The following is a 22,711-nucleotide window of genomic DNA, read 5'->3' on the forward strand; positions in this document are numbered from 1 at the left end:
CTTATTCCCTCCCGGGAGGGCCAACTTCCTCTCCGCGTTCAGGCCCCTCATCTCACCGGCATTGCTGAGGTGGCTGCCCTGCCTTCTGTCTCCCCCACTCCAAATCAGTCCCACTGTGCGGCCCGAGCGAGCAGTCTTCCTAAAGAACACACATGATTGTGTCATTTCCTTGTGGAAAGCTCCTCGTGAGCTCCAACACGCCCCCTGTGGGACCCAGCACACCAGCCCTGGCAGGCAAGGCATAGGGCCGGTCGGGCTCTGGTCTCCCTCACATCTCCAGCATCATCTCCCCCGTCCGCTACACCCCCCAACAAAGACCTCGGGCACCCGAGAATAAGTTCCATAGAAGCCCCCAGATGCACCTTTCTCTGTCACACTCCGACGTCTCTGCCTGTGCTTCGGGCGTCCTCCCTCCTCTCCCCCAGAGGCCTGGAGAAACCAGCAGTCAGTCCTTCCATGCCCAGCTCAGACGGCGTCCGCTCTGGGAAGCCTCCCACCTGCACCCCAAACTCCTAAGCAGACTCCTCCTCAGGGCCCCACTAGCGCCTTCTCCTAACGGATCATCCCCTCACCTTCATTTTCACCGTGTGCACCCAAAGCTCAGGGACCAGGGCTTACCGGCCTTACCGGCACTCCAGCCATTAGGAATGTCGCCAACCGTTTGCTGCATGCAACCAAAGCCCAGTGGTGAGCAAAGAGTTTGCCAGGCAAGAGGGGGTCCCAGTCAGTTCGTGAAAAGCCTTCAGTGCAGGTGAGAGAGTCCACGTGCCCGTCTGAGGCCATGGGGTGCCACTCAAGGGGTCTCTAGGTATTGGGGAGACATAGGCTCCAACGGGTGTGACTTGCAGGCCTCGCGGTCACTCTCAGCCTTCCTGGGCCCTCCCACCTGTTCCTGACTTCCTGCCCCATGTATACGTCTTCGGGGCTCAGGAGCCCCATTTCAGCCTCCTGCAGCCTGCGGTGAAGCCGAGCCCCAGGTCCTGGGAGGAGGCAGGAATGAGGTGCCAGAGAGCTGGATGGATGGTTCGCCCCGGGCTCAGCTGCAGCACACCCGACCTCCTCCAGTCCTCGCCTCTGGCCAATGGGAGACCCCCCATCACTCTCTAGGCCAGGATGAGCCGTGTCCACACTTTCTGACCAGACGCAGACTGGAGTTTCCCGTGTGGGTCCGTACCCCACCCGTCCTTCCTTTCTTCCCAGTACGACTCGCCCAGAGGCAGCTCGACCGTATAATCTCACCCACCCTGTGTCTCCCTGACCCCGCAGTACGCGGCGGAGCTCCTGGCCGTGGTCCGCCTCCCCTTCATCCACCCCAGCTATCTGCTCAACGTGGTGGACAACGAGGAGCTCATCAAGTCGTCAGAAGCCTGTCGGGACCTGGTCAACGAAGCCAAGCGCTACCACATGCTGCCCCACGCCCGCCAGGAGATGCAGACGCCCCGAACCCGGCCCCGCCTCTCCGCAGGTATTGAGGGACGGGTCCCCCTTCCCCAAACGCGGGTGCCGTGGGGTCAGCCCGACTCTGGGCCACCCCTCACCCCATTCCCCAAGAGGCGCCAGGCGCAGCGGCCGACAGCGTGGGGTTGTGTCCGAAGGCTGGGCATCGGTGTCCCTGCAGGTGTGGCCGAGGTCATAGTGCTGGTTGGGGGCCGTCAGATGGTGGGGATGACCCAGCGCTCCCTGGTGGCCGTCACCTGCTGGAACCCGCAGAACAACAAGTGGTACCCCCTGGCCTCGCTGCCTTTCTACGACCGAGAGTTCTTCAGCGTAGTGAGTGCCGGGGACAACATCTACCTCTCAGGTGAGGCCCCGCGGGGCTGGGCTGGGGGCTGAACACCGACTTCCCGGGGGCTCCTCTCCCCACACCAGGGCTAAGGAAAGCCAAAACCCGGAAAGGGCCACTTTGCAGGTGAAAGCTTCTCTCCCTGCCTGTCCTCCTGCCCATCCTCACTCCTGCCCGCTCTCTGCACCCATACTACCTGCAGGGGGCATGGAATCGGGGGTGACGCTGGCCGATGTCTGGTGCTACATGTCGCTGCTCGATAACTGGAACCTCGTCTCCAGAATGACGGTCCCCCGCTGTCGGCACAACAGCCTCGTCTACGACGGGAAGATTTACACCCTCGGGGGACTTGGCGTGGCAGGCAACGTGGACCACGTGGAGAGGTAAGCCACGGTGACAGCAGCTAAGATTGAGTTGCTCCTGCCGCGAGCACCCACCCAGCTGGGGCCAAGGGGAAAGGACATTTATAAGGCGACAGTCGTGGGCTCTTCAAACACAGCAAAGAGGGAGGACTGAGAACGGTGAGAGTGCAGAAGGAAGGATGACAGCTGCCACCGCTGGGATGGGGCACTCTTGTCCCATTCAGGGGTCAGACAAGCTAGAGGCAAGAGACCCACTGTGGGCTTGGCTGGTCTCACCAGACATCTAGGAGGTGCTCCAGCACTGGAGGTACCAGCCCAGAGACTGGCAGGGGGTGTAGGGCAAGGCTGCAGCCGACAGCCCAGATGGGAGGATGCCACGTCCGTGGCCGGGCCTCCACATCCTTGCCGCATCAGGGAGCCCCTTCCTCACTCTTTCCCACTCATCCCGAGAAAGCTGCTTTCAACACGGGGAATGGTCACTGCACGCAGGGCTGGTCAACCATCTAGAATTCTCCAGAAACAGACACAAAGCAATGGGCTAGAGAACAGTGTGTGTGAGCCTGCCCTCTGCTGGAAGTCCCGGGCTGGCCTCCTCCCTGAGGCCCACTGACAACTGGCCACAGAGGGTTGGGATCAGGGATAGACGCTGGGGTGGGGGCAGGGGGGCAGCCACAGGCTGAGGTGGGCCCTTCTCAGGGTGGAAATACTTCATCTTTCCTCTTGAGCTGGAGACCATCCTTGTTGAGAATGGACACCTGGGGGAGAAGGCACAGGGAGAACTCAGAAAGACTAGTGAGTCAGCAGCAAGCAAGGGGGGCCTCAGAGCAGTCCCATGTTTGGAGAAACTAGTACCCCCAAGAGGGGCAAGTTAGGCTGAGCTGGCCCCAGGTCCCAGCCCAGGAGGGCGCTGCTGAGATCACCAGAGCCACTTCTCCACATCCTCTCCCACGGCTTGCCCACCACCCTTGGTCACGTCATCAGCTGTCACAGAAAGCACAACTCCCCGTGTGACAACATTTTGCCCGTGGACCCACACGTACCCCTCAATTTGTATTTTTCCCTCGGTGGCTAATTGGACACTTGACAAATGTTACAGCAAAGATAGTTTCAGAGTGAGACAAGCTCTGGATGTTCACTGTGGGCTTTTAACTCCCCCAAGTGGAGCCTAGAGATGGCTCAGTAACGACATCTAATTGTCATATTGATTTGGAGTTAATGGGGAATCCCTGTGTGATTATGAGGATATTAACAGTGCTGCTGAACCTGGGTCAGCCCTGATCCTGATGGCCTTCAGTGGGGCCCGCTGCACGGCCCTCACGTCCCAGGGCCTCCAGAAGCACCAGCTTCCAGCCGTTTGTCATCCAATAATAAACACATGAAAAAGGAGACGTTTTCTACGTAGGAGTAAACTGAGCAAGATCTGTCATCCTGTCATGCTTTTGTCAGCTATTTTTAATCTCCTAAGATGCTGATTACTCATTTTGCAAACTTATACTTGTTGATAGATACAGGGATTTGTTCGAGGATCAAATGCACCAAGAGGAGGGAGAGACTCTGCTTCCTTTGGGCTGGGGAGCAATTCTCCAAGGCCCGGTAGCAGCCTCTACCGGCCTTTCCTGGGGGGACTGGGCGTTCGTGCCGCTAAGAAATATCAGCCAGGTCATCGTGTGAGCAAGACCAGCCCGGAACCTTGGTAGATGGGGGAGCCGTCCAGGACGACAAGGTGCCCTGAGCCCTTCGGCCCTCTGGTATCTGGCGGCTGTCCTTGTAGGGACAGGACGCGGACCCGAAGACCCCTGGGTGGTGTGCCCGCAGGCGGGGTGGAGGACACAGGCAGAGGGGACGCCCACTGCCTCCCGAGGAACAAAGCTGCCTACAGCCCCTTCGGGCAAGTAATTTCTGAGCCACATGGTGGCAATGATGAGAATTCAGGGTGACAAGAAGGTCAGGGTAATGGGGACAGACACGAGGGTGCTTTGTTCCCCGGGAGGCACTAATGGTACAAATTGCTCTTATATTGATAATGAATGAGATATATGGTACATTATAATTATATTACATTACTGTATTACAGGAATAGAGCAAGATTATATAATTATAGATTAAAACAACAGTGCAACAGACAAACCTGTATTATATCATTATATAAATAACTGGGTCTAATACTTCCTAGCAATATATTGCACGAGCTGTGGTTACCGGATAAATGATAGCAGAGTGCCTCACTCCACAGGGTCATTTGCATGTCATTAGCATATCCTTCTCAAGCAGGAAGCTGACAGATTGAGCTGACGGAGGGCTTGTGGCTTGGCAATCAGCCACCTGGAATAACAAGCTCTGGGGAAATTCGCATTTGGCGGAATGTGCCATTATACCGAAAGCCTGAAGACTAACAGCCACATAATCTTCCACTGTCACCCAGCTCCTTCTGCAGGAGCTCTTTGGATCTCTGCCATATTGGCTGAAAAAAACATATCTGAACTTCTGACACTGTCCAAAAAGACACTCCATTGCCTACTGGCCACATATCATTCGCCCGGGACTTAATGGAATCAGCCCCTGCTGCCCTGTAAGGTACCTCAGCCTCTTCTCGAATCCTGAGTCTTGACAGGCACAGAGCTGGACGTCTCCCCGCTGTCCCCTCCTCCCTGTCTCAGGGCCCTGGGCACCGGCTGGGAGAGGCCAGCTTCTGGATCACTAAGCCATGACCTTGTTATGGCTCCTGCCCCCAAGGATCCTCATGAGAAAAAGTGGGCCCCGCAAGCTTCCCAGGAAAGGTGTATTGGTAAAAAGCCAGCCCGCAGGGGAAGCCCTGCCTGGAGTCCAGAACAGGCGAAAGAGTGGGAGATGGGCCACCAAGGAGAAGGTCCAGAGTGAGTGCTTGTGAGAGCAGCCCCGCGGGGACAGTTGACGGAGTTGCTGGGAACTGAGACCCAAAAGGTGCCCAGGAAGACCTCAGATACCCCAGGTCCTTGGCTGGTCTGTTAGATCCCAAGTCTGTCTCTCTCATCGGCTCCCTGTGGTCATTTTTGTCGCTGCTTTGTCTGGTACTCACATTCTGCACATTCTATCGCTTCCCCATGCTCTTGCTTTGTCCTGCCATACGTGTGCCACAGGTCTCTGCGGTCCTACAACTCTGCCCCTTCTCCGTGCCTTCCCTTGGGGCTGAGCGCTGGTGGAGAAAATTCCACCGTCTAGTAGATTGGCCCCACTCCAGACTGAAGTCTTCCGACGCTACTGGGTCCTTCGTGCTGCAGGCCCCTTGTCAGTAGTTTTGCCAGCTCTCAACAACTTGTGTTTGTCATCTCCTCCTCCCCCATCAAGGCTTTTATCCCATGGACACCGATATCCCGCCAACACTGACTCCTGCTTCACAGAGCTGGTGACGTCATCCGGCAAGACGTCTCTCCTCTCCCCGCCATCGCTCCTGCCCGACACTCACACCATCCTTGCCTTCCTCTCTCGTGCCCGCGTGGATACCACCTCCTTCTCCACTCTGGATGCAACCTGCATCCCCCACCAAAAGCCTACTCCTATCAGCTCTCTCCTCTCTTTCGTCTATATTTAATCTTTCTTTATCCATTTTGGCTCCTTCTCCCAGTCTGTAAACACAAGTAAACCTCTCCCCCTAAAATGAAAACAAAAGCCGTGGTGCCCTGGAGCTCATTCATACTCGCTCCTGAGACATGACTGGTACCTTTTTTGGGCACTCCGCAAGCCAGTTCTTAGTTACAGGTCTTACTAAAAATCAAATCATGTAGACTTAGAACTAAATAAATTATATTAAAAACAAAGATAACTCATACTCAAAACTCACCGCTACACTTTTTTTTTTTTCTGTATTCTGTACGATCTGTGCTCTGGAGGTTAGGCGTGTCTGCTGTGTCTCTATATGGTGGGGATTCCGTCCAGCAGTCCGCTGCAGCACATCTCTTCCCAGTGCCACGTTCCCTGTGCCCTTGGTAGCCTGAAATCGGCCGAGAGAGGGTTCACATCACAGAAAGCAGCAAGTGCGGCCTAGCAGGTCTTTTTCCCTGGGGAGCTTGTTTTTAGACATCTATCAGCACGCGCCAAGGAAAGCCATCTCTTAGCTCCGCAGACCTTTCCAGGTTCCACCTTATCTGCCCCTTTTCCCTGCTGAGTTTCATCCACAAGAAGTCTCTCTACCTGTCGTGTCCACTGCCTCCCTTCCCATTCATCCTTGATACGGAAATAGCTCTGCACCTCCCATTCCACTTAAAGTCTCTTTGATAGGACCTCCAGGAACCTGCTGGGGACTTCTGGAACTCCCATCACATCCCCCACCCACGGAGCTGTGCCCTGTGCGGTGCCGCCACTCTTCCAAGGACACCCCCTTAGCTCCCCGCTTAAAGGCCAGGGTTTCCCCCCAAGTGTCTTCAGCCTTATTCTCGCCCACATGCTGCCTGTGCAGTCCCTGACCTTCAGTTTCCATCTCTGTGCCCATGATCCCAACATGGAATACATAGGCCACACGTCCACTGCTGCACCCGCCCACACATCCCCAGTTGGTTACCACGGGTCCTGTAAACTCCCCATGAATAAAACTGAAATCATCTCTCTCCTCCAAACTCCCCAACCTCAATTCCCTGCCACCTGAGTAGTGCTCCCTCCTTCCGGTTTCCCACACCAGAGACCCTGAGTCGTCCTGGGTGACTCTGCCTTCCTTCACGGCAACATCAGTTAATGACTGAACCCACCAGTCCGCCTCTCCTTCCGTCTCCTCGTCCTGTTGTCCCTCCCTGGTCCAGCCCACTGTTCCCAGTTTCCAGCCCAGAGCCTGCATGTACAGCAAATGCTCAGGGCAGCCCTGTCGGGCAAAAAAGGTAGGAATGAGCTGGACAGAGAAGGCTGAAGGAGCCTAGAAGCTGGGGAGCCCTGTGTGAGCAAAGGAAAGGAGATGAGAAACTGCGTAGAGGTTGCAGCAGGCAAACAAGAGCCCACCGAGGTTCACGAGGATGACTACGAAGGCCAGGTTGGGCCAGATCCCAGGTGGCCTTGAGTGATTCATCCCAAGTCCCCCCAGATGTGTGTGGTCTCGGGCTGGGCTAATGATGCCAAGGTCAGGAACAGATGCTGGCGCCCCCTCCCCCCCGCCATGCCCGTCCCCCCCGCCATGCCCGCTGCCCTGCACAAGGCCCACCGCTGATGCTGGGCTCTCGTTCTCCTCTCTTCCCAGGTACGACACCATTACCAACCAATGGGAGGCCGTGGCCCCTCTGCCCAAGGCCGTGCACTCTGCAGCAGCCACAGTGTGTGGCGGCAAGATCTACGTGTTCGGTGGCGTAAACGAAGCGGGCAGAGCTGCGGGTGTCCTCCAGTCTTATGTTCCACAGACCAACACATGGAGCTTTATCGAGTCCCCAATGATCGGTGAGAAGCAGCCCTCCGCTCCCCCCCACCTCACCTCACCTCGTGAGCTTCATCTCAGTGTCCCAAGTCCAGAAGGCCTGCTATGCCCCGTGGTTCTGCAGACCCCAGTCTGGGGGCTGGGAGGGGGAGGCAAGCCGCCAGGCTGGGCGACAGGCATGCTGGTCTGTGTGCCGGCTGCCTCCTGGGCCTGGGCCTTGTCCTCGGGTTAACGGCTGATGGTGGAGCCGTCCTCTGCCAGAGTCTGTCCTCTGGAGGCCTTTCTGGCGAAGGAAGGGGTGGAGAGGGGAAGGCCAAGAAGAGATGCCCTGACCTGCCTGCTCTGCTCTCTTCACAGACAACAAGTACGCTCCCGCGGTCACCCTCAATGGCTTCGTTTTCATCCTGGGCGGGGCATATGCCAGAGCCACCACCATCTACGACCCCGAGAAAGGGAACATTAAGGCAGGCCCAAACATGAATCACTCCCGGCAGTTCTGCAGGTGAGGGCCGCGGGGACTCTGCCAGGGGAGGGAAGGAGGAGGGTGGGGAGGGAAAGCGAACAGGAATGGTCTGAGCACCAGAACGGCTGCCCGCCGTCGGATAACAAGAGCGGCAGCGCCCTCTGACCGAAGGCCCCACCCAGTGGCCCCAGCTGACCCATCTCCAAGCCAGAAACGGAGGGCTTCGTACAGGGACCAGCCCCAGGTCCTTGCGGCCACACCTTCTCTGGGTATAGGACAGCTGTCCCCCAGAACCACCTGCCCCATCACAGACAGGAGGTAGTGCCAGGTCTCACCTGTGCAGCAACTTACATGGGACAAGTGGCCTCCCAAGGGACACTCTGACCGCCGATCCAGGGAGTGGTACGAGGCCTGGCTGCCTTGGAGTCTCAAAGCTGACAGGGCAGAAACACACCCGGACCAGCAGCCATGGGAAGAGAGAGTAGAGGTCAGGGTGTGGCTTGGTTCCCGGTCTGCCTGGCCCTGTGGCCCGGGAGAATTAACCAGCTTGGGCAGTGAGACAGCAGCCCCTGCTCCTCCGGCCCCAGCTTTTCCCAGACTAAGAGGAACAAGGAAATAAAAAGGGGTCCCAGAAACCCTATTTTTGACATTTGCATAGTGGATCTTTCCTGAAGACCTCTTGTGCCCATGTAGAGGTAATCACGGAACCCTCAGTCCGAGCCCCTGCTGTAGAAGAGCTACAGCCTGCTGCTAACCTGTCCTCAGACCTTGGACACGCCACGTCCGCCCTCTGGGGCAGTTCTCCTACTGATGAGGCAGGCGGTTGAACTAGATACCCGCTAAGTGCCTATGAGCAGGAAGGTTCTACAGTTCTCGGGCCTTACCCTCCCGTCGCATATTCCAGGCAGTGGCGCGTACGAGCAATTCTGACCACACTGGCCTCAGACTGGCCTTTGGGCACCACCTGTGGGGAGGATTTGCGTGCCTCATCGGAAACTCGAATTGGGCCCAGAAAGACTTAATGCCTGTGAGGAGACGTAAGCTGGGTCTGGCAAGAGAAGCAGGGGGAAAATGTGCCACCAAGGGAGAAATCTGAGGGCCCCAGGGAGCAGGCAACTAGAGGGCAGAAGGCTGGAAACTTCAGGTAAGGTGTCTAGCCCGGCACATTCCGTTCCAGGCTCAGAACTGCAGAAAGAGGTGGCAACATCACAAGGGTATCTGTTCGGCTTCAGGGGACAGTGAAGAAGACAGGGCCGTTAGCAAAAATGTGGGAGGACTGGGGGACCAGGTGCATGGATCTAGCCAGGCGTGGGACAGGGTAGCCAAGATGCAGGAAGACAGGAAGGGCAGATGGGAGCAGGGTGTGGTGCTCTCACCGTGGGAGCGGCATGGAACCGGTTCAGCATCCCGGGCTGCCATGGCAACCACCCCGCTGAGAGGACTCCGGCCCAGCAGTCACTGGCGGGCAGCACCGCAATCCCAGCAGGGAACTTGGAGTCTAAATGTCCCAGTCAAGGAGTCAGCAGCGTTCAGTTAGGACTTAGCTCCTCTCTCTCCTGTCTGCCATCATCCTGGTGAGCTGTGTTCTCAACCTGATTGGAACCGGTTGAAGCCTCTCTGTCCGGGCAACACACAGTGCCACTCAGTAAACGGAATCGAGGGCCTGTACACGAGGCCGTGCTCCCGGCCACCTTTCCGGGGTCTGGCAGGTCCCGGGGTGTCCTCCACGTCTGGGAGGGCCTCAGACACACGGCATCCCCGACCGGCCCTAGAGGGAAGGCTGTCTTCCTGCAGCTGCTCCGGTCATGGGGCAGAGGCAAACCATGAGATCCCTTACACCTTTCGCAAAGGGGAAGCAGGGAGGCCGCCCGCCCCGGGACAGGGTATTAAGCATCCAGCTCCAGGCCCAAGGGCATTGTGAAAGGGCTAACCCTCTCCCCGCTTTCCCCCACAGCGCCGTGGTGCTTGATGGCAAGATCTATGCCACGGGCGGCATCGTTAGCAGCGAGGGGCCTGCCCTGGGCAACATGGAAGCCTACGAGCCCGCGACCAACACGTGGGCCCTCCTGCCCCACATGCCCTGCCCCGTGTTCAGACACGGCTGCGTCGTCATCAAGAAATACATTCAAAGCGGCTGACGTCCGCAGAAAGCCCGAGCCGAGACTGGTCAAGTCCGGTGAGGCCAATGCAACTCACAATGACCCATGTTCAGCAACACCCGTAAGAGGCTGATAGACACGATCAAGGGAATCACTGCGCTAAACATTTGGAACACTCTACACTGAATGTAGAAAATCATCCTCGCCTTTGGGGGAAACGGGGGCCAAGGAGCCACAACCATCCGAGCAGCTGGGCCAGGGCGCGCCTGCAAACGCACTTGCTCTGAGCAGAGGTGCTCGCTCTGCCCCATGCAATAGAGTTTCACATATTTTTCAACTGGGAGAGAGAAGCTGATTTTTTCCCTTCGGGCAGAGCAAGCTTGATCCCTAAACCACCATAGATCAATTATCCTGTGACAATAGTAGGTGTCAGGCTCTCTTGGAATCAGATCAAAGTGTCCTTATCACTTTGATTCCTACTTTTGTTTTTAACCAATCTACACTTTTCCGTGGCCGAGAGAAGAGAAGGGACAATACTGTGTGAGCGGCACAAGGTCTAGGAGGCTGGGCCGGAAGAGAGGTCCAGCCCCCCACCCCCGACCCCACCGTGCCGAGCCAGACGTGGCTGGAGCGGCCGTTTGGGGGCAGCCAAGGGACAGCTGGGAGAACCTTTGTCCTTCACAGGTTTTTCTACCGTGTTTTTGCTGAAGAGGGACAGGTGACTGTGCTAGCTTTCTCTTGTCCGATATGAATTATTTAGATTTCCAAGGCATTTTCTTGATAAACAAAAAGGCTATTTTTAAGTACTGAGAGGAGGAGGAGGCCATGAGAGGATCATGCGGGAATTCCCAAAGCCCTTTGTAGGTAGTGTCAGAGTGGGGCATTTGCTCTAATTTTTTTCTATGTGCAGAATAGAGGATCTCTCCTGGGTGGGGGTGAGGGCCCCCGTTTTATTTTTTAAAAAAAATGTAACTCCCAGACAGCCCCATGAAGAGCTGTGCCTCATGGAGGCGGCGTCGAAGAAGATTCTGTTCCAGAAGGAAACCAGTTCTGGCTCCCTCCATGAGGTAAAGCTGAGGACCCAGGCCGGGTGGGAAGGGCAGGAGGGAGGGAGGGAGGAATAAATGTCTACAAAGCACAGGAGACTATTTTTGATATTTATAGCTATATATTAAGGCACCTGCCTCAAGAGCTCTCAGGATGGGGACAGCCTTTGTAGACGAGCCATGTCAGCCAAGGCCCGAGGGGCGTGAGCAGAAGCCCTCTTCCCGTAGCGTATTAACCAGAGAAAGGGAAGCCAGGAGGGAGGTCACACCGTGGCTCATGACACAGAGGCCTTCCTGCCAGTCCTCAGACCCTCAAACCTCACGCGGTGATCAGTTTCCATTCCAGGGCAAGAAGAGAGCCGCCGCCACTGCGCTATTTAGGTGAAGTTGGTACCAAATACGCATTGACCATTTTTCTATCCGGGAAGTCAACTTGCCGTCATTTCATGATAGAAACCCATTTCTAAGGAGAAAAAGGACAGGACGTGCTTTCCACCTTCCAGTATTTGACGACACAAAACTCCAATTCTCACGTCGGCCAACGACTTCTAGCACTACAAGTGTGGCTCCCACTTGGACAAGATACCGAGCTTCGTTATGCAGTTTTTAATATTATTTATTCTTTTAAAAAGTAATAAGCACAAAACTACATACATTGTATGTCATTTAAAGTATTTATGTCAAACAGGGTGCAAGTGTGAACCCAAGGACTGGAGCACAAATTCCTAACTGCCTGGGGCAGGGCTAACGTTAGCGTCGGTGTGCGTCTGCCTCCAAAGGAGGTGTTAGTGGTCAGCAAGGCTCAACACAGATGACATTGAAATTCCGTTTCTCTCCTCATTGATCACACTGGAGCAAAACTGGCTATTTCTGTGAATGATATAAAACAGGGTTCTCTGTAATGGTATTGTACATAGTATATGTTTATTGTTAAGTTCTTGTTATATTATAATAAATATATTTATAGATCTAGACTCAGAAGCCACTGGAATGCCTTTGTGTGCCACGATCTTGGCCACAGTGACGAGAAACCCCGTGGAGGCCAGCTCCTGCTCTCACCCCTCAGCCGCTGGGCTCTGTTCCAGAGACTTTAGTGCAGACCTTGAGGATGAGAAAGGACAGAACTCCTTAGCAAGGGAACCTGCAGATCGACTTTGCTCCACTAAGGATATGCACAAGGCTTCCCTGGAGAGCAGGTAGGATTGCTCGCTCTCTTGCAGGGAAAGAAGTTTCCATTTAACAGGGTAGTAGGAGAAGGGAGATTCACCAGCATTTCATCCGTGTGAAGAGCCCCCCGCCCTCAGTCCCCAAATCTCACTAAGACCTAGTGTCGTCTTCAAGAAAACATGCGAAGAAGGTAGATCAGGATGGGGGGAGTGGGAGCTCTTCTGAGGACTCGGCTGAAGCCTGTGATGCTTGACCAGACCCTTGCCAAATAAATTATCTGCAGTGCTATCTCCAGAAACGCCATCCTAGAGGAGACGATGGAGAACGTGTAGAAGATTCCAATCAGGAAGAGCTGAAATTATAACCTGTTATAAGAACCGAGCAATAGCTTTGTTAACTCTTTCCCCAAATCAAGGGAAATGTGTTCTCTGGGCCTAGGAAGAGTCGGTGTACTTTCACCACGAAAGACATGTGTAACCACTCTATCCGGAGCCCGTGTAACATGGGAGGAGTCTCTCTTGCTGGACTGAAGCTACTACTCAGACCAGGCAAGGGTCAGGCACAGAGGAGATGGATCCCTTTGTGTGTGTGTGTGTGTGTGTGTGTGTGTGTGTGTGTGAATTAAAAAAAAAATCATAACCAAAATAAGAAAACAATCAGGAAAAATGTTTGCACTCCATATGACAAAGGAGTATTATTTTTATTAAAGAGCCCACATAATTCAATAAGAAAACATTCAGTGATTCTGGTTGCTAAATAGGTTGTAAACAGACCCTGTTAGAGGAAACATTGCTAGTAAGTGCGAGACAAGTTCAACATCGGTAATTATGAAATAATGACACTTCAATAACGAGGTATTATCTTCACCTACTAAATTAGCTTCCCAAACCTAAAAACAAAGCAGGGAGATGCTGGGGGGAGCTCCCAGTGTGAACGAGGAGCAGAGAAACTCTTTACTACCAAGGGCTTGAGGAACTGAAATGGCTTCTAGAAAGCAGTGTGGCAGCGGCCATGTATCCGGAGTCTTAAAGGTATCTGACCCAGTAAATCCACTTCTGGGCACCCATCAGGAAACGTCACCAGCTCCCACCTACTGACACTAACTTTATGCCAGACACTGTGCTAAGCACTTGAAGCACCGAATCCTTACAATTCTACAAGCTAGGTGCTACAGATAGGCATGATTGTGATTATGTAAGATATGTCCAAAGATATATAAGCTACAAAGATACATAAAATATGTATATAAAAATAACCAGATGTGCAGTCATAAAACTATTAGTTGTACTGACACAACTGTGGGCAATTTTCCTTCCCTCTTCTCCCAAATGTATATAAAGAGATGTTACTTTTATAATAAAAGATAGAGATATTTTAACGGGGAACTGAGGATAGAAAGTAATCTTTCCCCTGTATTTTCGTCCAAGAAATTCTCAAAGATCATTTCTTATTTTGGCCACCAGAAGCAATGGAAAAGTTAGAATGAGTTTAGAAAAAAGTAGCAAAGAATTACAGATGAGAAAGTTGCAGTAATCATCAGATCATTATTTTTTAAACCTAAATCCTGGGGGTGAATGAAATATATCTTTCAGTGCATGAAGATTTTCATGAAACAAATGAAATTCTTTGGGTTCTTGGAAGGCCAAGCAAGATAAAAAGGACAATAATAAAGAAGGAAAAATTCTAGTTCAACATAAGGATAAACATATTAGTGCTAAACTCTGGAATGGGTTACCAAGAGCCTTGTGAAGGGCTTTTCTAATTAAATCTCAATCAAATCTTGGTATAACCTAATTGCATACTTATTTCATTTGATCCCCTCCACTACCCTAAGAGTCACAGGGCATCATCTTCACTCTTGAAGAAGAAACAAGCTTAGAAAAGTTAAGTGGCCCATATGCAGAACAGTCACGCCACGCCCCGAGTGCTCTCCGTACATTATCACGTCCTCTGAACAGTCCCGCAGATGACTATCCCCGCTGCACAGGTTCCAGACAGGAAACAGGGCTGGTCCGAGGCACCCTGGCACCGTAACCCGGCTCGGTGAGACCGCAGAGGGCCGGTGCTACCTCACACGCCCTCTCCAAGGCTGCCATAGTTCTGATGACTCCAAGACTAAGATTCTTTCCTCCTCCCCAAGCTCCCTCAGAAATGTGTACTGAGAAAAAGAATTTTGCGAATACGGCAGACGAGCTGCTCCGTGTTAGACACGGTCCTCTTGGGAAGCAGTTTTCCCTTTGCCTGGTAAGAATCGCAGCAACAGGGGCACCTGGGTTAAAGTGGGTTAAAGCCTCTGCCTTCGGCTTGGGTCATGATCCCAGGGTCCTGGGATCGAGCCCCGCCTCGGGCTCTCTGCTCAACGGGGAGCCTGCTTCCTCCTCTCTCTCTGCCTGCCTCTCTGCCTACTTGTGATCTCTGTCAAATAAATAAATAAAATCTTAAAAAAAAAAAATCTCAGCAACACACGGGCTCACTGAAGGCTTTGGCTTCACATAGGAAATGGCTCTGGTGGAGGGAAAGAGTCCACTGAGGTAAGATATTAGACCAGCCATTGCTGCCTCATTTGAAACTCCTCCTGTGAGCCTCCACTCTGTAGTGGACTCTTCAGGGGTTCCTAATATTCTTGCTGACTACGGCTCTGGCCTGGGAGAGTGAAGAAGAGGGAACAACAGCCCTGGTGTCCGCCTCACCATCCTCGGCTATAAAGGGCACATCAGGACCTTGGCGCCCGAGAGGTAGGTTAAAGTGTTCCCCTACCTGGGTCAAGGGGCTGACGAAAATGGGAAGCCAACTCCAAGAAGTCTGCCTTTACCTCAGGCTGGCAAAAGTCACACAATCCAAAAATCTGTGCTTACCTTCACGAGTCCATAAGCCCATGGGGCACTGTTACCCTCTGTGTAACATTTGGCAAGTCCCTGGAGTGTCTTTCCTCATGAAAGGTGAGGACAGCCTTTAAATGGATCACACTCGGTCCTATGAGACTGTGTGGTGGGCAGGCGAGGGCCATGCCCTCTCGCCTGACCCCGGGGCGCCGCACCCTGAGTAGTGACGGCCGGATGACTCAAACTCTACTGGCAGCAAGAAAAATGTTTTGAGTTATGGAAAGTCGAAAGTCAAGACTATGATCCTGTGCACTGCTTTGGCCATCCCTGTGGTCTACAGGTGACTAAAGAAGCGACAGTTCATGCTAAAGCGTTTTTATTTGCCACGAGCACAGAGCTTCACTCTCGGGGAAGCTAGCCACTGCCGGTGCGGACTGTGCGCCGAGGGATGCACCAGCCTGTCTCCTCGGGGCTTCAGCCCAGGGACTCTGCATTCTTGTTGGTAAAAGTCAGTCTTTGGGACTCTCCAGCTCACCCCTACACGCTCTCGTACCTCTCCATCCCACTACCTTATTTTAAGCCCTCATGACTTCTCGCCTTAGTTGTTGCTCTAGCGTCTTTCTTATGGTTATTTTTAAAATAACAGCTTTTCTCACATACAACTCACGTATGATAAAAGTCACCCTTTTCACGTATACAATTCAGTGGCTTCTAGTATATTCACAGAGTTGAGCTACCATCCCTACTACCTAATTGCAGAATATTTTCACCATCGCAAAAAGAAACCCGAGTCCATGAGCGGTCACCTTCCGCTTCCCCAGCGCGGTGCGTGGTAACCACTAATCTACTTTCTGTTTCTAGGACTGAGCCTATTAGGGATACATCATACAAATGGAATCATAAGGCATGCAGTCTCCTGTCTCCGGCTGCTTTCGCTTAGCATAACGTTCTCAGGACTCACCCGTGTTGTAGTGTGTATCAGTTCTTCATTCTCTACCAACTGAGCCATCCAGGTGCCCCCAAATGTATCGATTTTTATATCTATCCATTTAATATACCTGCTCAGTGGATAGAGAGTGAGACTCTTGCCTTCAGGGTCATGAATTCAAGCCCCACGTTGAGCAGAGATTACTTATAATTTTTTTTAATGGATATATGTTGTTTGCCCATTCATCAGCTGATGGACATGGGTTGCTTCCACATTTTAACCATTAAGAATAATGCTGCTATAAACTTTTGTATACTGTGCAAGGTGTTGAGATTAAATAAATTTGGGAAATGCTACAGAACTTCTCAGGGTCAAAAAACAGACTAACATTCACTCCAATTTTACTAAAGTAGACACATAGGTAGTGTTTTCCAAACTTATTTGGCCACAGATTGCCCCCATCTCACCCCCAAATCTAGAAAACTTTTCTTCTCTTCTGAAATTATGATACAAGGTGCCCCCTGGGTGGCTCAATTGGTAAGCATCTGACTCTTGGTTTTGACTCAGGTCATTATCTCAGGATTGTGAGACTAAGCCTTGGGTGTGAAGCCTGCTGAGGATTCTCTCTCTCTCTCTCTCTAGCTCTCGCTCTCCCTCCCCACCCCAGCGCATGCACACGCACACACCCACTCTCTCAAATAAACAAAAACTCAAACAGTTAATGGGGTTCTGGGTCCAGTACATCTGACCCTCATCTTTGAAAGATGCACAAGAGAAAGTAAAGGTAATATTATGAAAGATTCGGAAGCATTTAAATTCTAAATTCTGATTTAGAATTCTCAAAGTATTTCTTAAAATAGATACATTTTTTTATGTTAGAAGATCAGTATTCTTTAAAGTCAACAAATCCTTTTTCCAAATATGTTTCTTTCTAACTGCCAAAAACACTCCAGCATCTCTTATGCTGTATTATAAAAAGATTGAAATAAACAATAACACTACAACCACTCTATACAACTAAAATATATCCAGGGATAGTTGCAAATGTGTGATCTGACAATTTCTAGAAAAGATTCTCGGGCATTCTGTACTTTATTAATTTCTTTATTTTGAACAACATGACAATCTTCTCAACAAGGGGACTGATGGCATCAGAGATCAGGCAACAGAGAAATCAATCACTTGTCCCATCAACACTGCAAATACAAAAACTTTCACATTAATTCCAGTATTCTCATTAAAATCTATTAAAACAAAAAAATTCTATTTAATAGGTGTTTAGATTAACATTTGTGTTAATAATGAGATACATTTCCATCCAATTCCAGCTTTAAAATCTTGAGCATGTGGGGAAAAAGAAGTGCTTTTGATGATCGTTTGCTCTTTTGATTCTGTGTGTGTATATATATAAATATATATATAAGTTCAAACAATGTGGAAATTAGTGTAAAGAAACATTCCAAAGATGTGAAACTGATTTTTTAATAGTGTGACAGGCAATTACTCCTTTCTTTGCAACCAATTCCATTTTAAACATAATCTTATTAAAGAAATTTCCTTATTAAACTCTGGTAAACTACAGAACTGACAGCTTACTGATGTTTCCTTTAAATATGTGAAGTAATTTGAGACTTCACACCACAAATAACCTTTATTTCAGTAATATACTAAGTATAATGCCACTTGTGGATTGTCACATTTCTTTTTAAAGGGATATTTTGTTGCAAAGTCTTGTTAAAATACTTTGCACTCATTAAAATGCTAAAATAGAAATTTGTAACTAATTTCTAACACTTTCCCAAAGAATTTTATGCTATAAGCAAAGTAACTATATACAATGTTTAGAAATAATGCTATCTCATATCATACCAAAATTAATTTTGCTTTGTTGCCATAATGAGAACACCAGAAAAGCTCTGTGCTCTGTGTAGATAGCCACAGACACATGGCTCCAATTACTCATGTGTTTTTTATTAAGAGTTCGAAAGTTTTCTTAAGCCTGTGGTTTACTTGTGGCTCTCAAGCTCCTGTGACAATTTTAGGGTAATGCCTACTGATTCACCATTTGTTGAGAAATTGGAAATTGCAGAGCATTCGGTAACTTATAGGGATCAAATACATGAAATTCCACCTGATACTAATCTCTTTTTTTTAAGATTTTATTTATTTATTTGACAGAGGAAGATAGTGACGAGTAGGTAGATAGAGAGAAGCTGGCTCCCCGCTGAGCAGAGAGCCGGATGCGGGGCTTGATCCCAGAACCCTGAGATCATGACCTGAGCTGAAGGCAGCGGCTTAACCCACTGAGCCACCCAGGTGCCCCTAAACTCTTCTTTTTTTAATCTGTATCTGTTTTCCCTAAGAAATCAACTCTGGCTCTAACAACCGTCTCCATCTAGCACATTCACATGGTCCCCCTTTTGTATTTGCTCTAGTTTCACTACAGATTTTCAGCTCTTAGATCCTTTCCATTGTCTCCTAAGTTAGCAGCCCTACCCTGGCTACCCTGGTTTCACATCCACACATACCCAGGAATGGAATTCCTCCCCCCAAAGATATCTCAACCACCTAAGACTCGAGTCCTTCAATGAGACCAGCAAGGCAAAATTACAATCCTAATTGTAATCCTAACCCAGGTATCAGCCTCCTCTGAGGCTTCATCTGGGGTGATAGCTACAAGGGGAAAAAACGCACATTCACGTAGGCTGGTGCCGTGACTCATACGTGGTCCCCACCCTCACCTGTGAGTTCCCCTTATTCTCATCATTGCTGAAGAGTTCCCTACTTCCATCAGTGACTACTACAAACCTTCATCTCTCCACCTTACGTTTCCTACTTAGAACCCCTCACACTTAGCACCGGAGCATCACTCTGCATAAAAACCACCGAGGTGGAGGGGGGTGGCAATGGCTGTATAGTTTGTTCTTTTTTTTTTTTTTTTAATCTTCCTGAAGAGCCCATTAAAAATAGAGAAACCATGATGAAAAAATTCACAGACTCATGGATAACATCTAAAACAAAACTAAGTGACAAGGAATGTCCGGAACTCCCAATCCCAAGTGGGTAGGACCAAACCACTAAAACCCATGAGACCACAGTCCATAGGGAGGAAGTGGGCCGTGGGCATCTAATGGAATTAAGAACAGCCACAGACACTCACTCGCTGGAGAGCTGGGGGCAGAGCTGAGGGCACCTGAGCCGAGAAGCCTTGCAAACTCCAGTCCTCAGGGGAGGGCAAGTCTTCCGTTGTAAATATAAGCCTCATGAATCCTCAAAACCAATATGCCAAAGCCCCTTTTCAGGACCACACCCCATACGACAAAGTTACTAGGGACAGTCTCAACCGAACCTCACAGGGATAAAGGAGAGACCCAGATAAAAGCAGGGTAGGGGAACAAAATCAAGAGATTTCGGAAATTAAGCAGTCCTGTATTTAAACTCTTCAGAAAAATAACAGAAGAGAGAGCTCTAGCACTGTGAAATTCAGGCTTCCTTCTAAAAGTTCAAGAAAATTTCATATAAAAGTGAAAAACAAAAGGACTGACGGAAAAATCCCATGTAAGTGCATTATAAGAAAAAACTGTAAAAGGAGGAAGCTACCCCCTATAGGCAATAAAAGTCCTCCACAAAGCATGCCTACAAAATACATGAAAATTCTGACCTACTCTTTCAAAACAAGCTGAAGGACACAAAACAATAATAGAAGAATGAAAGAACCATATAAACCAAAATTAGAAAAACTCACAAAGGATATGAAATAACTCAGGAAGAATTAGAGTGCTTGCTTCAGCAGCATATATACTAAAATTGGAATGATACAGAGAAGATTAGAATTAGAAAAAAAATCACATTGGAAATGTACACTAAAGTGGAAGGAACATAAAAGTTAAAAAACATTAGGTAATGGCTTATGACAAACAGAAGGAAAAAAAGGCAGGAAATTTCTTAAAGTAACACATGAAAGAATTTCTGGTTCTGGTTAAGATTTGGTAGGCACACTCTCTCTCTCCCACTGATTACAACCAGAAGTCCTGGACAAAAGACATAAGCAATTACCTAAGGACTCTGAAAAATACATAAAGCAAGTGAACTGGGCAGGAAACACAGCACTTACACAATGACCCACACAGCGGTGAATTCCGGGTTTGCCTTTAATCTCCTCTATGTCCCAGATCACACTCCAGGGCAATCAGAATCTCAGAAAAAACTCTCTTTCCAGACTCTCCAGGCCTAAACCGTGGCAGCTATGACAATGATAATGGGCATATCCCTTTAGCCAGACCACCTCGCTTTCCAGCCAGACCACCAGGAAAGGGGACTCTTGGGAACCCAGCAGTGTGGGAGAAGATCTCAAAAAGGAGGGAGCAGGAGAACGAGGCCCTTTAAATTGTATGAAATCCCGAGCAGCACACTCATAGAACAGACCCAAATCAACAGAGCAGAGGGTGTGAAATCCCCGCCTGGCCTCTCCCTGGGTGGTGCCCTGTGGAGCTGGATCATTTTCCTATTGTTGCCATAAAAAATTACTGTAAACTTAGTGGATTAGAATAACTCAAAAGTACTACCTATGATTCTGGAGGTCAGAAGTCAAAAATAGGCCTTCAGGGGTGCCTGGGTGGCTCAGTGGGTTAAGCCTCTGCCTTCGGCTCAGGTCATGATCCCGGAGTCCTGAGATCGAGTCTTGCATCGGGCTCTCTGCTCAGCAGGGGGCCTGCTTCCCTCTCTCTCTCTGCCTGCCCCTCTGCCTACTTGTGATCTCTGTGTGTCAAATAAATAAATAATATCTTTTAAAATAAAATGGGCCTTCATGAGCTAAAATCAAGGTGTCAACAGACCTGTGTTCCTTCCTGGAGCTCGAGGAAAGAACCTTTACCCTTGCCTATTTCAGCTTCTAGAGGCTGCCTATATTCCTTGGTTCGTGGCCCCTTCCACCATAGAACACGTCACTCCAACCTCTGCTTCTGTCATCACCCTTCCTCTTCCTGACTCTGATTGTCCTCCCTCCCTCCTGTAAGTACCCGTGTGATGACACTGGGCTCCCTCAGATAATCCAGAATAACTGCCCCGTCTCATAATCCTTAATCATATCTGCAAAGCCCTTTACCAACATATACCTTAAAATGATATACAAAACCATATTTAAATCATCCAAAAGACTCCAAGAAAGGGGAAATAGTGGAATAAAAAAGAGGCAAACAGAAAAGATCAAATAAAATGACAAAGTTAAATCCAAACACATCAATAATTACATTAAATGTAAACCACCTCACAACCACTAGCATGGTTGCTATCAAAAATGCAGAAAACAAGTGTTGAGGAGATTGGGAAGGAATTAGAATCTTTGCACACTGTTGGTGGGAATGTAAAATGAAAACAGCATGGCGGTTCTTCAAAAAACTAAAACAGAATTACTATATGGCCCAGCAATTTCACTTTTTCCTACACCCAAAATAACTGGAAGCAGGGACTCAAAGAGATATTTGTACACCACATTCACGGCATTAGTCACAACAGCCGGAGGTGGAAGCAACCCAACTGCCCATTAATGGATAAATGTATTTTTTTAATGTGATACATACATACAACAGAATAGTATTCAACCTTGGAAAGAAAGGAAATTCTGGCTAAGTGAAATAAGTCAGTCACACAGGACAAATCTGGTATGATTCCACTTACATGAGGTGCCTAGAGCAGTCAGATTCAGAGACAGAAAGTTGAACAGCGGTTGCCAAAGGCCGTGGGGAGGAGGGAAATGAGGAATTGTTCCTTAATAAGTAGAGTTTCAGTTTTCCAAGATAGAATTCTGGAGGGGCGCCTGGGTGGCTTAGTCAGTTAAGCATCTGACTCTTGATTTCGCCACAGGTCATGATCTCAAGGTCACGAGATCAAGACCCAGATAGGCTCCATGCTCAGTGCGGAGTCTGCTTGAGAGTCTCTCCTCCTTTTGCCCCTCCCCCATTCATGCTTGCTTGTGCTCTCTCTCTCTCCCCTAAAATAAATAAAATCTTAAAAAAAAAAAAAGAGTTCTGGAGATGGAGAGTAGTGATATAGTTCACAACAACATGAATGTACTAAATACTACTAACTGTAAATGATTAGGATAAGTTTTATGTGTATTTTACCATGATTTTAAAAAATTACATTAAATGTCAATAATCTAAATATCCCAACTTAAAAACAGATATTGTGAGTTTTTCAAAAAGAACTAAAAAGATACAGCTTTCTTTCTAAAAGAAACCTACTTGAAATATAGTAATATAGAGAAATTTTAAGCAAAGTGATAGAGATATAATTAAGAAATGAAAAAATAAGCCACAGACTGGGATGAAATATTTGCAAAATACACCTCTGATAAAGGACTGGGGGTTTTTTTGTTGTTTTGTTTTGCTTTGTTTTTGATAAAGGACTGTTATTCAAATTATACAAAGAACTCTTAAAACTCAACAATACAGGCTCAGCTGGTTCAGGTGGTAAGAGCATGCCACTCTTGATCTTGGGATTGTAAATCTGAGCCCCATGTTGGGTGTAGAGATGATTTAAAAACAAGATCTTAAAAAAACAAACAAACAAAAAAACTCGGGGAGCCTGGATATCTCAGTCGGGTAAGTGTCTGCTTAACCCACATCACACTCCCTGCTCAGCAGGGAGTCTGCTTCTCCTTCTCCCTAAGCCA

The 22,711-nt window shown here is 49.4% G+C and overlaps 1 protein-coding gene across 3 annotated transcripts in view; it reads left to right on the forward strand.

Moving 5' to 3' along the window:
- The window catches only part of KLHL29 (kelch like family member 29), a 297,536-nt gene extending 287,254 nt beyond the window's left edge, over positions 1-10,282 (forward strand). For all 3 annotated transcript variants that reach the window (XM_032866924.1, XM_032866925.1, XM_032866923.1), the window contains 6 exons: positions 1,267-1,465; positions 1,619-1,801; positions 1,986-2,166; positions 7,343-7,536; positions 7,871-8,015; positions 9,931-10,282. In XM_032866924.1, the coding sequence (XP_032722815.1) occupies positions 1,267-1,465; positions 1,619-1,801; positions 1,986-2,166; positions 7,343-7,536; positions 7,871-8,015; positions 9,931-10,114 (1,086 nt within the window). In that variant the 3' untranslated portion in view covers positions 10,115-10,282. The remainder of the gene's footprint in view (positions 1-1,266; positions 1,466-1,618; positions 1,802-1,985; positions 2,167-7,342; positions 7,537-7,870; positions 8,016-9,930) is intronic.
- The last annotated feature ends 12,429 nt before the right edge of the window (positions 10,283-22,711 follow it).

This window comes from Lontra canadensis, unplaced genomic scaffold (assembly GCF_010015895.1).
Source record: "Lontra canadensis isolate GAN:19392208 unplaced genomic scaffold, GSC_riverotter_1.0 scaffold32, whole genome shotgun sequence".
NCBI lineage: Eukaryota > Metazoa > Chordata > Mammalia > Carnivora > Mustelidae > Lontra > Lontra canadensis.